The 14654-nt window shown below is 40.6% G+C and overlaps 1 protein-coding gene across 2 annotated transcripts in view; it reads left to right on the top strand.

Moving 5' to 3' along the window:
- Positions 1-14654, top strand: part of met (MET proto-oncogene, receptor tyrosine kinase) — a 96395-nt gene that overhangs the window by 55456 nt on the left and 26285 nt on the right. For both annotated transcript variants that reach the window (XM_024261880.2, XM_024261881.2), the window contains 2 exons: positions 7490-7699; positions 11905-12045. In XM_024261880.2, the coding sequence (XP_024117648.1) occupies positions 7490-7699; positions 11905-12045 (351 nt within the window). The remainder of the gene's footprint in view (positions 1-7489; positions 7700-11904; positions 12046-14654) is intronic.

The following is a 14654-nucleotide window of genomic DNA, read 5'->3' on the forward strand; positions in this document are numbered from 1 at the left end:
CACACACACTTTGATTCCAGGATCGTCTTTCAGTTTGTCTTTCTCAGGTCACTGACCTGCGCTCCGGTCAGGACTCGATGGGTCTCTGGGGAGTTGAGGCTTCAGAGATTGGGGCTCTGAAATCAGGCCCAAAGAAATCAAACTGATGAATTTGAACAAATAATTTCAATCACTCAGCGTTGAGATGACAGTTGTACAGTCGGTGCATGTTACAGCAGAGGTAGAGTGGTCGACCTCTGACTAGAAAACCGTTTGTTCGGTTCCCATCCTGCCCACCCAGGTGTGAAGGTGTACCTGGGCATTTATAAGAGGTGTTAAACTCATATAAAACCTTATTGTGATTGTAAGTCAAGTCATGTGGGCTTATCTTAAAATCTAGATCCAGAGAATGTTACCTGGAGCCTTCCTGTACAGACCAGGTTTTATCACCTGAGGAAAAAAAGATTATGAGAGACACTGAACACACTTTTCTAACTTTTTCTAGAGTCTAACAAAACATTTCCCTTAATTTAGATCCTTTGGACTCCGCTACATGCTAGCTGTGTTAGCATATTCACAATACCACCAAGTCTTGTTTGCAAACCCACTGAGATTTTAACAGAGCACTGTGCAACAAGCTACAATTAATCCATAAAGCAATATGTAGCCTGCAATTTTGCTCTTTGAAAAAAAAAAAATTCCACTTCCATTATCTTTTTAACCTTTCAAATTGTTCCTGGTGGTCTTTTAAATAGGATTATTCAATTTTTAGCTAAAATTAAAAATGTGTCGTTTCTACAGAGCGGCAGGAGTTCATTAGAAATTCACCTCTGACTTTTGGGTGGGACTGTTGCCACTGAGTAAGCCTGCATACATTTCCCATCATCCATTTTTTTTACATGCATTCCCGCTAGCTTACAGCCCCAAACAACTCCAAGCTAACACTAGCGATGGAGCTATCCCGCCGTGCAGTTCTGAGCCAGATTCCAGCTCAGACGAGGAAAACAAAGACGTTCATGGATCTATTTGTCTAAAGTGGATCCTTCAGAGTGTACCGAAGGAGAGAACTTGTAGCCTGCCAACTTTAGCACCTACATCACTGCTACAAGCTTTTTCCAACTGAACTTTTACATCTGCTCCTAATTCACAACAATTTGAATAAGGAAATACTCAGAAATGTAATTTTAGAACAAATTTTCTTTTTTTATGTCTTCAATCATCAGAAAAATGCTACAAGGACATCTTAATAAACTTCAAATAAAAGATTTTCATAGTGCAGAAAATACAGTGTACAGCATTTACCATTTTACAGTAGTAGACTGTGATTAGAAATATGAGTGCCTGTGTGTTTAACAGGTTTCTCTGTGGAAATTAAATCACCAATATCAAAATCAAGCAGGAAAACTAAGGTTCTAGGGATGTGTGATTGGCAATATGAATGCACTTTACATAGTGCTACCAAAAGATGATTTTTACTATACAAAGAGTTGTAGCAACTGGATTTAAAAGGTTTATTTGAACAATTTCACGTATAAACTTCAGTTAAAACAATAAAAAAAAGACAAATGATCAAAAAACAGTTGTTGCTCTTGTTAAGAATAATCATGTCAGTCTGTTGATCCAGTACTGAGGGATGAATGCTAAAATCAAATATTTTGATAGACAAAGGCATGAAGCGAAAGGCTTAAGCAAAATCAGTCTGGTTTCTAATGGTTTAGGAGGGGATCACGTCCCAGCTGTTGCATGTCAAATTCCTTCCGTAAATGGGATGAGTTCAGGCTCAGCCAGAGAAGGGACAGTATAAGTGTTTTATTGTCTTAACCCTTTAAAACTGAGCCCAGATCTCTTACAAACGGGCATCCCAGAGGTTTCCTCAGTGGACTAACAGGGTAACCGGAGCCAGGCTGTCACGCCTCAGAACTGAGTCAGTACATCCAAATGAGAGCCGTGCAGTCAGCTCTGTGAAGCCAGTGTTGAGGAATGCCACATGCAGTCTTAAAGGTACATCCCAGAATTCAGCCAGAACCTCTAAGATTCAGGTTTTGCAAAGCCAGTGGCAGAGAAAAGAAATTCTAGATCTCCTCAAAAACAGATGGAGCCAAGCATAAAAATTAAGAGCCAGTGTTGACTTAATATCTGCCCCTCAGATCTCTGGTAAAGCCTGGTCTCCACCAATCTCAGATTTCCCACAAACATGAAAGAGATTTCTGTTACCGTCCAAAAAGCTGCTGTGGTCACAAGGTCTAATCACCTCACATAAATACAAGAAAAAAAACTATAACTTTTACTTCACTGCAGAAAACCACTATTTTCACAAACTCAGATTCCTTGGTTCTGGAATTGCTTTGGAGAATCTCAGTGTTCTAGATATTTGATTTTAACAACTGCAGCCAAACACCTGTCGCCTCCGCTCAAAAACCGCTTAGTTTCGTGTCAGCCTTCTCTTCCTATCTTCTCCTACAAGACTAAATCCTTCCAGCTGACACCTGAAAGTCTCTTCAAGCAGCTTTCCTTTCCCATGCCCTCATAGATTGGGGGGGTCATTTTGTTTGAGTTAGTGGTCAGCAGGCAAGGTGTTTAAAGAGGCCACACAGTGATGGAAGTCAATGGTCAAAAAGGACAAGCATGTGGTGGAATCAGGTTTACAGGGTCAAAGACTTTAAAGTGGAAAACAACAAAGCACCTCTAAAAGTAAATTGTCACTTATTGAGTTAAACTATAGTTTATTGAGTTAAACTATAGTTTAACTCAATAAGTGTACTGCTACTGTTCTTTACTGTTCAAGATTAAGCTGGTTTAATTGAATTCCATTCTGAGGCTTTAATTGGATCAATTTATACTACACAGTTCACTTTATTTAATCTGTGTAAGTACTAAGTATTAAGTACTTTTTTTGAATGAAAAAAACTTTTGGACTAAATTAATTGAATGTCTTGACTAATTTTCTTGTTGCTCTTCTGTTGAAAGATGTAGTATCTTTGCCCTATTCTCCTCTCTTCACACTTCTTTGATTGTCAGACGCTTTAGTACATTTCACTTTATACTTCATCCAATAAGGTGTTAAAATATAATCCATTTGGTAAAGGTACTATTCATGATCAAAACAGTGGAGTCTGGGTCTTCAACAACCCTCGACTAAAATCTGAACACATTTTTTGTTTATTCTAAAAATGTGTTGCACCTTCTGCTTTTGCTGCTTTGTTGCTGTTACATAAATTTATATACATAAAAACAAAAGTCACATTTTGTAAACAATAGTAGCGTCAGCTAAAACAAATGTTACTGTATTTATGCTAACTCCTAACCTTGTTAGTTAGCTACACGGGGGAAAAACCCAGTCTGACAACGCTAAACGTTAGCCACGTGAGAAGCATTAGCATCTATACAATACCTGTAACTCTCAATCTTGTTTGCAAGACGTAAATAAAAAAAGCAGCATTAAAGAAAAAAAAAGACTCACATCGTTACCAGTTAGCCACATTAGAAGTGTTAGCATTAACACAAAACTTGTAGCTCTCAAACTTTGTTTGCAACATGTAAAAAAACAGACTGATACCACTAAAACACACAATGATGTGACTACGATAAACCCCAATCCTGTTAGTAGCATGAAAACAAAAACAGGCTGATGCCACTACAGGTTAGCCACATTAGAAGTGTTAGCATTGACAAAAAACTTGTAGCTCTTAACTTTGGTTGCAACTAAAGAAAAAAAAACAGACTGATACCACAAAAACACACAATGTGACTACGCTAACCCCCAATCCTGTTAGTAGCATGAAAACAAAAAAGTCTTACACAGCTACAGGTTAGCCACATTAGAAGTGTTAGCATAAAAATTATACTTTTAGCTCTCAACCTTGTTTGTCACACGTGAAAAAACAGACTGCTCATGCTACAACAAACGTCGCTGTAACTACGCTAACTCTTAACATGTTATCAACACATTAAAAACACAATCAGACAAGGGCACAGCTACACATCAGCTGCATTAGCGTATTCACAACACCCCAACGTGTTTGCTACTCATAACGGACTGACATTTTGACTGGGCGCTGTGTTCCTCTCAAAATCACTTCAACATCAGTAAACACAACCTAATTAATCCATATTTGAAGCGCTCCAGATTCACACTATAGTTTAAAAGAAAAAAAATTTTTTTAAGTGCACCTTATAATGCAAAAGATATGGTAAACTAAGCAATTCCAATTTAAAAATGAATTTTAGAAAGGGTTTTTAATGATGGTTTAAAATGTGTTTTTAAGACAACTAAATAAAAGCTTAAAAACGGTTCAAAATCAATCAAAGACAACATTGGGCTATTTACAAAGTAAAGGATCACAGAAAACCACGTGGAACTAAATAAAGGGCAAACCTGGGCTATAAATCACTCTAGAATGGCACGTTGGTACACATGAGCTCTGTTATTACTCTGCTTTTTTTTGTCTGGTACCACTGATAAACTTCAGGGATGGAGGCGAGTTCAGGAGGGCTGCTTCTCTCATCAGCCCACACTAAGCTCCGCGGTCTGCCCCAGCGATTGTATTTACAGCTGCTTCAGGCCTAAAGCCCCTCACCTCCACTCCCCAAATGAGAGGAGACATCAGCTGAACAATGAAACTGACTGAGATTTCCTCTGATTCACTGGATATTTCTCATTTTGCTGTGTTCACGGGGAAGTAGAGTGGGTGAGGGGGGTGTGAAGGTTAACTTTTACTCTACCCCTGCTCTTGTTATTCCTTATTGGACTGTTTTTGTAAAGCGACCCTCGGTGACTCTACTTAGTCATGCGTTTTATGTACTCAGCTGAATGGTTTCCCTATGTTTTTGGGTGCTGATGCAGGTAAACATGTTTGTGTTCCTCCATGTGTGACTGCGCACTACAGAGGCAGACGGGCAAGTGACTGAGGAAGCTTCAGTCACGCTAACAGAACTCCTGCCACCACAGCAACGCTCCAGGGAGGAAGATCTTTATCTGAGCTGGCCGTTGGACCTCAGTTTGGACTTCACTTCACTTTCTGAAGTGTTTTACTACTAGACTACCCTTCTAGAATGTGCACTCATGAGATTTTCAGCTGCTCCACATTCCCTGCTTGTTGTGTTTATGAGTTTCATACACTAAATGTTATTAAAACTGTAATTAAGGAAATAGTATAGCTGGTGAATAGGAAAAGTGTTGACAATTGATAGTTTTATTCTCGTTCAAAAACATGCATTTTCTCTTAAATGCTTTAACATCACAATAATGTCTATATTATTATAAAAACACATTCTATGTCAGTTTATGTCCTTATTCGCTTTTACGTATTCTCTGCTCCAGTCTGACAGAAACCTATGGTTCTTTTTTATGCTTATTTTACTACTTTGAGTTCTTAATTTTGGATGGGCTCTTGACACAAACTTTGAGATTCAACATTGTATGAGGATTACCATACAAACAATCACAGTGTACCATGTTTTCTGCATCATAGGGTGCTCCGTATTATAGGGTGCACAAACAAAAAAAGTTGACTGAATGATAACAGTGAGTTTATTTCAACTTAATTCCACTATTTTACAAACAGCTCTTATTATTTTTAATCAATCTCCTCACACAAAACATCTTTGGTGTTTGAATTAAACAGCTGTGTAATTCCACCATCAAACATGCTGGTTTCCTCTCATCATTGTTGGAGTCAGTCTCAACAATATGGTGGCGTAACTCGCCCGGCACTGCTTCCCAAGTGTGTGTGGCGTCTGTCATCCATCGTTCCCACTGACAAAGTGAAAGTGAAAGTGAAGGTGAAGCGCTCTATTTCGCTTTTCCCTATAGTGGCACCAGAAACCATTCTTTTAGGGCTTGAAGGGGACCTTGTGAGTGTGGACACTAAATCCGTAGGGCTGAATCCCAGTAACCTGCGCACTCGTGCACAGACAGAAAAACATGTGTGTGAAGTTTGGCTGGATCTCTGCGCGGTACGCAGACATGCATGTGAGGAGCGCTGACTTTCCGGAGCGCTCAAATAAAACACGCTCTCCATTATAGTTTCACCTGAGCGGGGAAAAACTGTCAATTTCAGCACATGACGTAGTAACACATGACGTAATAACACGATCATCTCCTGAACGCTGTCAGACAAATCATCCGTGTGTTTTCAGGACTGTGCGCGCGTGTAATTTTGCAGGCCGGGTAAAGGTTGCGCTCTGAAATGCTGGCCGATCTTTATGTGTTTGTAGCACTAAGGTGGGTTTCTGCAGTAACTTTACCACTATCCACAACTTGCCAGAATCTCTGTCTGTGACCCACCTGTGACCCTCAAAATGTGTACAGTGTGATCATCCATGCACTCGCTGCTGCTGTGTCAGCAAAAAGCCCATTGATTGGAGACTTGCACAAGAACATTTTTCCAGAATTTAGAACTTGGTACACACATAAGGTGCACGGATTATTAAGCTAAGTTTATCATTAAGTTTAGGGTTTTATGTGCACCTTGTAGTACAGAAAACACGGTAGTTTGTGTGGACATGCTTACTGTGGGCATTCCGTGCCGTATAAGTGCACCTGGGCATCACAAGAGCGAGCAAACTACTGCTTATAATAGTTCATAATACACTTACCACACGCACAACAATCATACATATCATACTCATGATGCCCCTTACGCTGGACGAGCCTCAGGGGAACTGCTAGACGTGCTCCCCTCAAGATGCAGCGACTCTTCTCTCTCTGACCCTCCATGGGCCAATCCAAAAACCCACAGTACTCGTTCGTGTTTACCCCCATAAGGGTGTGTGTGACTAAGACTGTAGCCCTTCAGTTCAGATGCTCACAGAAACAGAGCAAATCAAAAGAACAAGATCCAGTTTCCATGATTCACCAGCAAACACTCTCACACCTTCCCCATCACCATATTTGTCTGTTCAGGGCCTCATCCAACTAATCAGCACCCTAACTTCCTGCTTTGTTCTGAATCAATAATACCTAGAATGATAGAGAGTTCAAATGAAATGTTAGATAAGAGTCGAGGTAGGTTTATTCAGTGACTCAAAATAAAAAGTGTTGAGCTGGTTTTTGACATCAATCATTGGTTAGCTTGAAATCTCTCAGTATTGTTGCAGAGGTCAAAGTGTCTCAGTGATAAGTAGAAGCCAGAGAATCTTTGAGTATTTCTGCATAAATGTAGAGGGAGAGGAAGAGTTTACTTAATGTAAGTGCAGGTCTGTTCTCAGCTGCTAAAGTCTGTTCAGTTTCAATGTCAACAGTGTGACTAATGTGGCATTATACCCACTACAGGCAATGAGAAAGCATCAAAAATGCGATACATCCACAAGTTTCTTTGTTTCTTGGAATGTGGCTGTTTAAACAACAATTCATTCCATTGGGTTTAAACACAGGGATTTCTGTTTTTTGGATCACTAATCTGCTTTTTCAGGACCTTTCAGAACCAAGGGCATTGAGGAAGGCTGTACTCAACTGAAGCTCGGCTAAAGGGACAAACTTATGTGTCTTTCTCTGTGGTGTCTTCTCCAGAGCTGCGAGTATGGTGAAAACCAGACCTCCATCCAGTGCACTACGCCTTCCCTCGCCAAACTGGCTCTTCACCACGCCTTGGTCACCAAGGTGACTTTTGTCCTGGATGGCTACTCGACTCCTCAGCTGGACCTGATTTACGTGGAGGATCCGTTATTCCAAGACCCAAAGCTGACCTCAAAAGACAACAAGAGCATCGTGGAGCTTAAAGTGAGAGTTCAAAATCTGACAAGTATACTAAAAACCATAAATACTGAAGGACTTCTACAAATTTCTAAAATCTGAAAATATTCTGGCTGATGGACTGGCAAAGTGGGCAACAACTCTGTGACTATCACATTTTTAGAAGATAGATGAAATAATATGTTCAAAGTAGCAATAAAAACAGAAACACCTAGCTACCATACATTTAAACCAGTCTGGTCAACTCCAGGCCTCGAGGGCCGGCCTCCTGCTAGTTTTCTGGAAACCCTGCCTTATCTTATATTAACTAAAAGCCAGTAGCCTTCAGTCCTCCTCCGCCAAAGCCATCCTGGTTAATATTAACTGCAGCATACATCAAAGCACAATTGACAACTCATTAAACTTGAAAAGAAGCATTTTTATTTACAGCAAATTCAACTTATTTACAGATGAACTCTATCCATGAAGGAAGTCCACGAGATCAGCAGGAGATTTCCCTGCAAAATGCCGTCTGACAATCTGTTCTTCTCAGCTGAGACGAATCATAGTACTTCTATGGATGATTGCGGGAATTTTTTTCTGGTGCTCCTGAAATCGAGTAGGGTCGAGGAGGGTGATGCACACTAGTTTTTCATAGTCTTGAAACCTGTTTTTTGTCTGTGACATGATATTGTCCGAAATCCTGCCATGAGGCTGCCAGTAATGAGCCACTGCAGCTCCAGGCGTCCGGAGGAGCCGTGGTGCATTCAGAGATGGCTTAGATGTCCTCATACTGGATCCTTTGTCGCTCATCATTGTCACAAAACTCTGTTACCCTGGCCAGACAAAAGTGCTGGACAAATCCTTTTCCTGTTGAGGCAGGCTCGCTAGCTTCAGGGTGGGTCGGCCCTTTTTGACGATGTCCAATTTTTCTGGAAAAGTCCATCTTAAGAATGACAAATCAGCAACTAAATCAACTTCGCCGCCCTCTTCTGTTGTTAACTGCGAAACAGCGAGTAATTCTAACGAAAAAATCAAGTGCAGCTATTGCCTACGGCCTGAAGAACAGAAGAAGTTAGCTTTTAGCGGTGCAAGCTTTGACCATCCAATCAGAGGCGATTATTGTTATTGCGATTATTTCCCTCATGAAGCTACAGAGACTCTAGCTCAAAATCTGATTAGTTGAATCAGCGTGAATGGATTTAATCCATATATGGCTATGGTTTAATCAGCAGTGTTTTTGTCGGAAGACACCCCAAAACCGGAATTGACCAAGCAACAAGTGAGGGCTAAAACCTGATAGGTTAGAAACTAAAATATATTTTGGACATATGTATATATATATAAATACATATATAAACATATATATATATATATATATATATATATATATATATATATATATATATATATATATATATATATATATATATATATATATATAAACATAAAAATGTAGGCCTTTACTGAAGGCCTTGCAGGCTAGGACAGTATGCCACTCCTAAAAGCATGTGTGACTGTTACTGACTCAAGCCTGATAGATTAACATAAGATAAACACAAAATATAGGAACACAGAACATTATTTCAATAACTCAATACTTGGATGTCAAAGTGAAAATGCAGCAAGCTACAATAAATTTCAGCACAATCAAAGTTCAGTGGAGTATTTAGGACTTCTAAGCATCGATTGAAGTGAACCCACTGGATGGTGCATGTTAACCCATAATCCTCACGCTGGTAGGCACGTACAGCCGTCTACAGGCCAGGTCAAGCTGGGAAGGAAACAATACAGAAAGAAAAACAGGAAGTAGAGTCTGTTTCCCATCGTTTACACCCTCTCCCCCGACCTCCCGTCTTCCCTCCAGTGCTATCCTTCTTTATGTGATGTCGGCCAGTATTGTTCTGGCGGAGGTCAAAGAGCTTGACATATTAATGCTACCTTTCAAACAAGCCACCAGAGTCCCCAGAGCAAGTTTTAGGAAAACAATGAAATCCACATTTCTTTCTTTCTGTGTTGCTTTCTGACCCGACAGCATGCGGCAGCTGTTCCAAGACTCTTTGCCATAGTTCTTCACAGTTTTTTTTGTCTTCCCTTTTTTTTTTCTCTCGCTCCTTTCCCAGACACAACCTTGGCTCCATTGCTAAACCTTCCACCAGCCCAACATGCATCCGCTATTCATTCTTCCCTCTGGACCAGAAGAAGCCCTCCAAAGGGGGGGTCGGGGGTGCTAGGCATTGTACTGAAACATGCCACATTTAACGCCATCTGATAACCCTGCTTTGCAAGAGGCCCCCGGATAGAAGTCATTGCGGGTGCCGCATGATGAACCAAGCTCTGAACACGGAGCAACCAGACAGTCAGAGGAACGTTTCCCTGGAACTGTCAGTTTAGTTTCAGAATGACGACTCCTGAAAGAGCCAGGCTGTTGGCTTTGGAGCAACGTCTGTCTCTTCTCTGTACCAATCACAGGCCGCAAAAAACACCTCTGGTTAAAATCCTGACAGTTTATCTAGGTATTATTGCAACATGCTCCAATAACTCTGCCTCCACCTCAGTGAGGAAACCCACTAAATTCAGACTGGTGGAGTTGTGATGGCTTAATTGCCATGCGAAGTGAAGGAGAACGTTATTTTCCGTGCGCGCTGGGTGTGTTTTTGTGTGTGCAGGAACAGGTGCGAGGCTCCAGCCTGTGTCAAATTGGAAAATCCCAAACTGTCACGCAAGGAATGTGATCATTTGCTTTATTGCCTTCTGCTGCGCACAAACAAGCGTGTGCGTGTGTGTGTGTGGGGGTGTGTGTGTGTGGGAAAAGAAACCCATGGAATCAGAGAAACACAAGAAACCCACTGTCATAAAAAATACTGGTTTGCTCATAAAACACGTTACACTCAGTCACTGCAGCTCGGAGCTTATTCATGTTATATTTATGTTGAATTTACTAAACACCTCACAGATCTTTATGCATTCTTAATCATTCGGAACTTTTACTACACTGAAGGTGCATTCACACGAACGCAATTCGTGAGGCACAGGTGGCCAGTTTCAATATTAAGTCAATGTACAGATGCGAATTGAGGCCATCTGAAGTCCCTTGACGCGATTTGAGCGATGAGCGGGGTGCAAAGGTCTGGCAGCAGCTCGATTTGAGTGGCGAGGCGCAAATGAGGCGGAGCAGTCAAAATGTAAATATCTGAAGTTTGACAGGTAACAGCGTCGCATCTGCCAATCAGGAACTCAGCTTTGGGCATGTGACATTTTCAGTGACTCAATCAGCAGGTAGAATATAAAACAATGTGAGCGTGCGGGATACACCCCGGGCAGATCGCTAGCCTACCGCCAATGTTAATTTTATTTTAATTTTAATATAAATATATATATATAAATATATATATATATATATAAGTATGTATTTCTGTATATACATATATATGTATATATAAAACACAGCGACTGGGTGGCTCAGTGGGCTAGGTGAAGGGCTGACACTCAGGACCCCTGGGTTCGATTCCAGGGTTGTCCACTGATCCCCACCCAGATTGGGTCCTTAGCCAAGACCCTTGACGCTGCTGCCTAACTGGGTCCCTGTGCCCCTCAAGTACAGGGTTGTGTCAGGAAGGGCATCCGGCGTAAAAACTCTGACAAATCACTGATGCCAAACAGTGGGTGCTGTTACGCTGTGGCGACTCCGAAAGGGATAAGCTGAAAGTGAAAGAAGAAGATGTATATATGAAACACCAAAATAAAGTATATTTTCAGTTATTTTTGGAAAAAACTTGACAAACATGTCATGACTTACTTTTCTCTGCGTTTAGTTTTCCAAGCACACTGTAACTCATTCATCACAAATAAGAAAACCGTTTTTTAAGTGCACAACAAATTTCTTAGAAAAAACATTTTTGCAAAAAACTTCAGCAATAAAAATAAATAAATAAAAACGATAGAAACAATAGAAGAGAAATGGCATGATACCCACTTCTCTATTGGCCAGCACTAGTTGGAAGTGGTCACTTTAGCGTGTTTCTGTGTCTGGTGTGAACATAGCATTTGATGGTCTACACCGCTCCCTAGTATAGTGTATATTTTTATTTTCAGGCCAGAATGAGGACAACTTGAGGCATGAACTCATTAGAACCCTTTAAAAAAAAACTTAGCGGGATTTTTGTTTCAATTTGTGTTGAGATAAATAGAGTATGCCTTTAATTGTGCAATACGCTTCTTCTTTTCCTCATCTTTTCTTCGCTTTTCTGCAGGGTGATCGGATGGACAGGGAGGCAATGAACTGTAAACTCCTGACCGTGTCCAACCACAGCTGTGAGAGCCTGACGGTGGTTGGGAACACTCTAAAGTGCACCGTCCCCCCTGAGCTGCAGAACAAGGAGCTGGAGGTGGAGGTGAGGAACAGCTGCACAGAGCAGACACCAGAGGACACTCACCTGTGCTCCCTGCAGCAGTCGGTGCACAAACACTTTTGTTGGGAAGACCTTTTGTTTATAGAAAGTCGCAGGTACAGCAAACACACATCCACACCCAAACCACCAGTTTGCACGCGCACATCCTCCTCGTGGAGGCAGCGTTGTTGACTCAGACGTAACTGTTGTCAGTGTTAATGAAGCAGGATGTAAACTATTCCTTACAGGTGAAGAGGAACTATTGATTTATATTTAGATAAAATTACATTTTAAATACAAAGATAAGAAATAGTGCGTAGTTTGGGTTTTTATGTAAAACTTGGCTTGCAGCCCAGCTGCTTTGAACCGTTGGAATCAGCTGAAGAGACGCAGTGAGAATGACTGACACTGGTGTAAATTTGCTTTACTCAAGTGTTTATTTGAGCTCCTGAGTTAACGACCACAGAGACCAGCATTTGTAGTAAACTGACAATCAGGCTTATCGGGAAGAGATGGAAAAAAAGATTCCACACTAATCCCTACAGTTGGAGAAGGTAGCTCCTCATCATGGAATGAATAATTGGTTTTTGGCACAGCTCCTGGAGTGGTAACAACACATATTCCAAAATATGCATGTTTGATCCGTGTGAGGAATGTCAATATAAGGAAGTGATAACAACTAAGCTTGTTTATGTGGTAAAGCAATAAAATTTAGAAACATAAAGCCAAAGTGCACAGTTCCTGTTGGTTCCACAGGTAATCTGTTCATCTTTAACTTATGAACTTGAATATTGTGAATCACACACAACCTCAGAGATCACTGGATTAGGCAACAATCATAAACTTGTATATAAAGCAGCTACGTGAAAGTTCCTGTCCGCTTGTTTTCTCTATGGAGAGAAACTTTGAATTTGTGCATATGTAATTCTTCATTTGTGCGTGTGTCATTCTTCATTTGTGCGTGTGTCATTCCTGATTTGTGCGTGTGTAATTCTTCATTTGTGCGTGTGTCATTCCCTATTTGTGCGTGTGTAATTTTATGATTTGTAACTCATACAATAATTTTGTGCATAAGTATAAAAATTATGAAATTAAAAAAAATACAATTTACACCTTGACAAATTAAAATTGCAACAGCTTGAAACTAAATCATGCAAGCATTCTCTAACTTTATTTTGGACAAATTTTGTACAAGTCTTCTTTGGAGCTCTGCGTCTGTTCATGTTTCAGGTTCATGTTGCATTGTTCTCTTTAGTCTTATAAGAATTTGAGAACAATGCAAAACCAACCTTATTTTTTTCTGGTTTAGAAACATTCTAGTGTAGATTTACTGTCAGAAGAATTAAAGGGACTCCTGTCCAGAATGTTTTGGACTACATAAAGGTTAGTGGTTCCCTCAGTGACTGGAACATGTTGAGATCTTGCTAATCCAAAGCTATCTCGTCACATTGTCGTCCTCTCATTGGACATTACTCCAGAAGCTCGTGGCATGTTTTTCTTCTTTTTTTCTGATTCTGCTTAGTGAACCTGACTCATGTTTCTGTGTTTTCTTACACAAATAAGGTGTTTTCCTGGCAAACCTCCAAAACAAACTGCACATGTTGGGTCTAAATGTGCTGTCACTCTTGTAAATATTTAACACGTTATTCAATGTGGGTTTTTTTTTTTTATCAGAGTAGCTCAGTCTTTCCTTAAGGTGTGTTTGGGGACAGAAGGCTGCCATGGGAGGACAGCCTTCAACTCCAAATTATTTAGAACCGGTTCTTTAGTTCTACATGAACTATTGTGCCTCAAGCTATTTGTAGCATCGCTGCTGATGTCTGTTCATTGTGGTGACACGTCTGAGTGCTCTTGAGAAACAAACTGACTGTGTTACCCACATGCTGACTTCTTGTTATTTTACTATTTGTTAAGATCGACAGAGGATGGATGTTATTTATTTATTTTTTTGTACAGAAGAACTTGTAACTCTAAATTTCTGAGCTAGAGTCCTCAAATGTTCATCTTCCCCACATTTGTTTACTACTAATGACGCCAGATCAGTGCCCAGACATGTATCACCTTAAACAATCAAATACTGCTTAATATAATCCTCCAATAGTAGCCAAAAATGTGTTGCTTTCAAAAATTTGGCAGCCGGCTCGATGTTTCTTTTATCACAGACAGAATGGGGATGGAATTGTGCAGTGAAATTTGGTCAAAAAAGGCCGACAACACAGATGAACATTTCAGGATTTATTCAAATGATGAGAACATTGTTCTGATTAGCATGTCTGTGAACGTGCTGCTACCTTTCTCTACCAGGAAACAGTCCTCTCCCTTTGTCTACCAGGAATTAGTCAGTTTCCTTTCTCCACCAAGACGTAGCCTGCTCCCCATCTCCACCAGGAATTAGTCTGCTCCCTTTCTTAACAAGGAAGTAGTCTGTTCCCTTTCTCTGCCAGGGAGTAGTTTTCTCCCTTTCTCCACCAGGAATTAGTCTGCTCCTTTTCTCCAGCAGGATGTATTCTGCTCCCTTTCCTATCAAGCAATTAGTCTGCTCCCTTTCTTAACAAGGAAGTAGTCTGCTCCCTTTCTCCATCAGCAATTAGCTTGTTTCCTTTCTCCACCAG

The sequence above is a fragment of the Oryzias melastigma genome, linkage group LG6 (genome assembly GCF_002922805.2).
Source record: "Oryzias melastigma strain HK-1 linkage group LG6, ASM292280v2, whole genome shotgun sequence".
Lineage (NCBI taxonomy): Eukaryota > Metazoa > Chordata > Actinopteri > Beloniformes > Adrianichthyidae > Oryzias > Oryzias melastigma.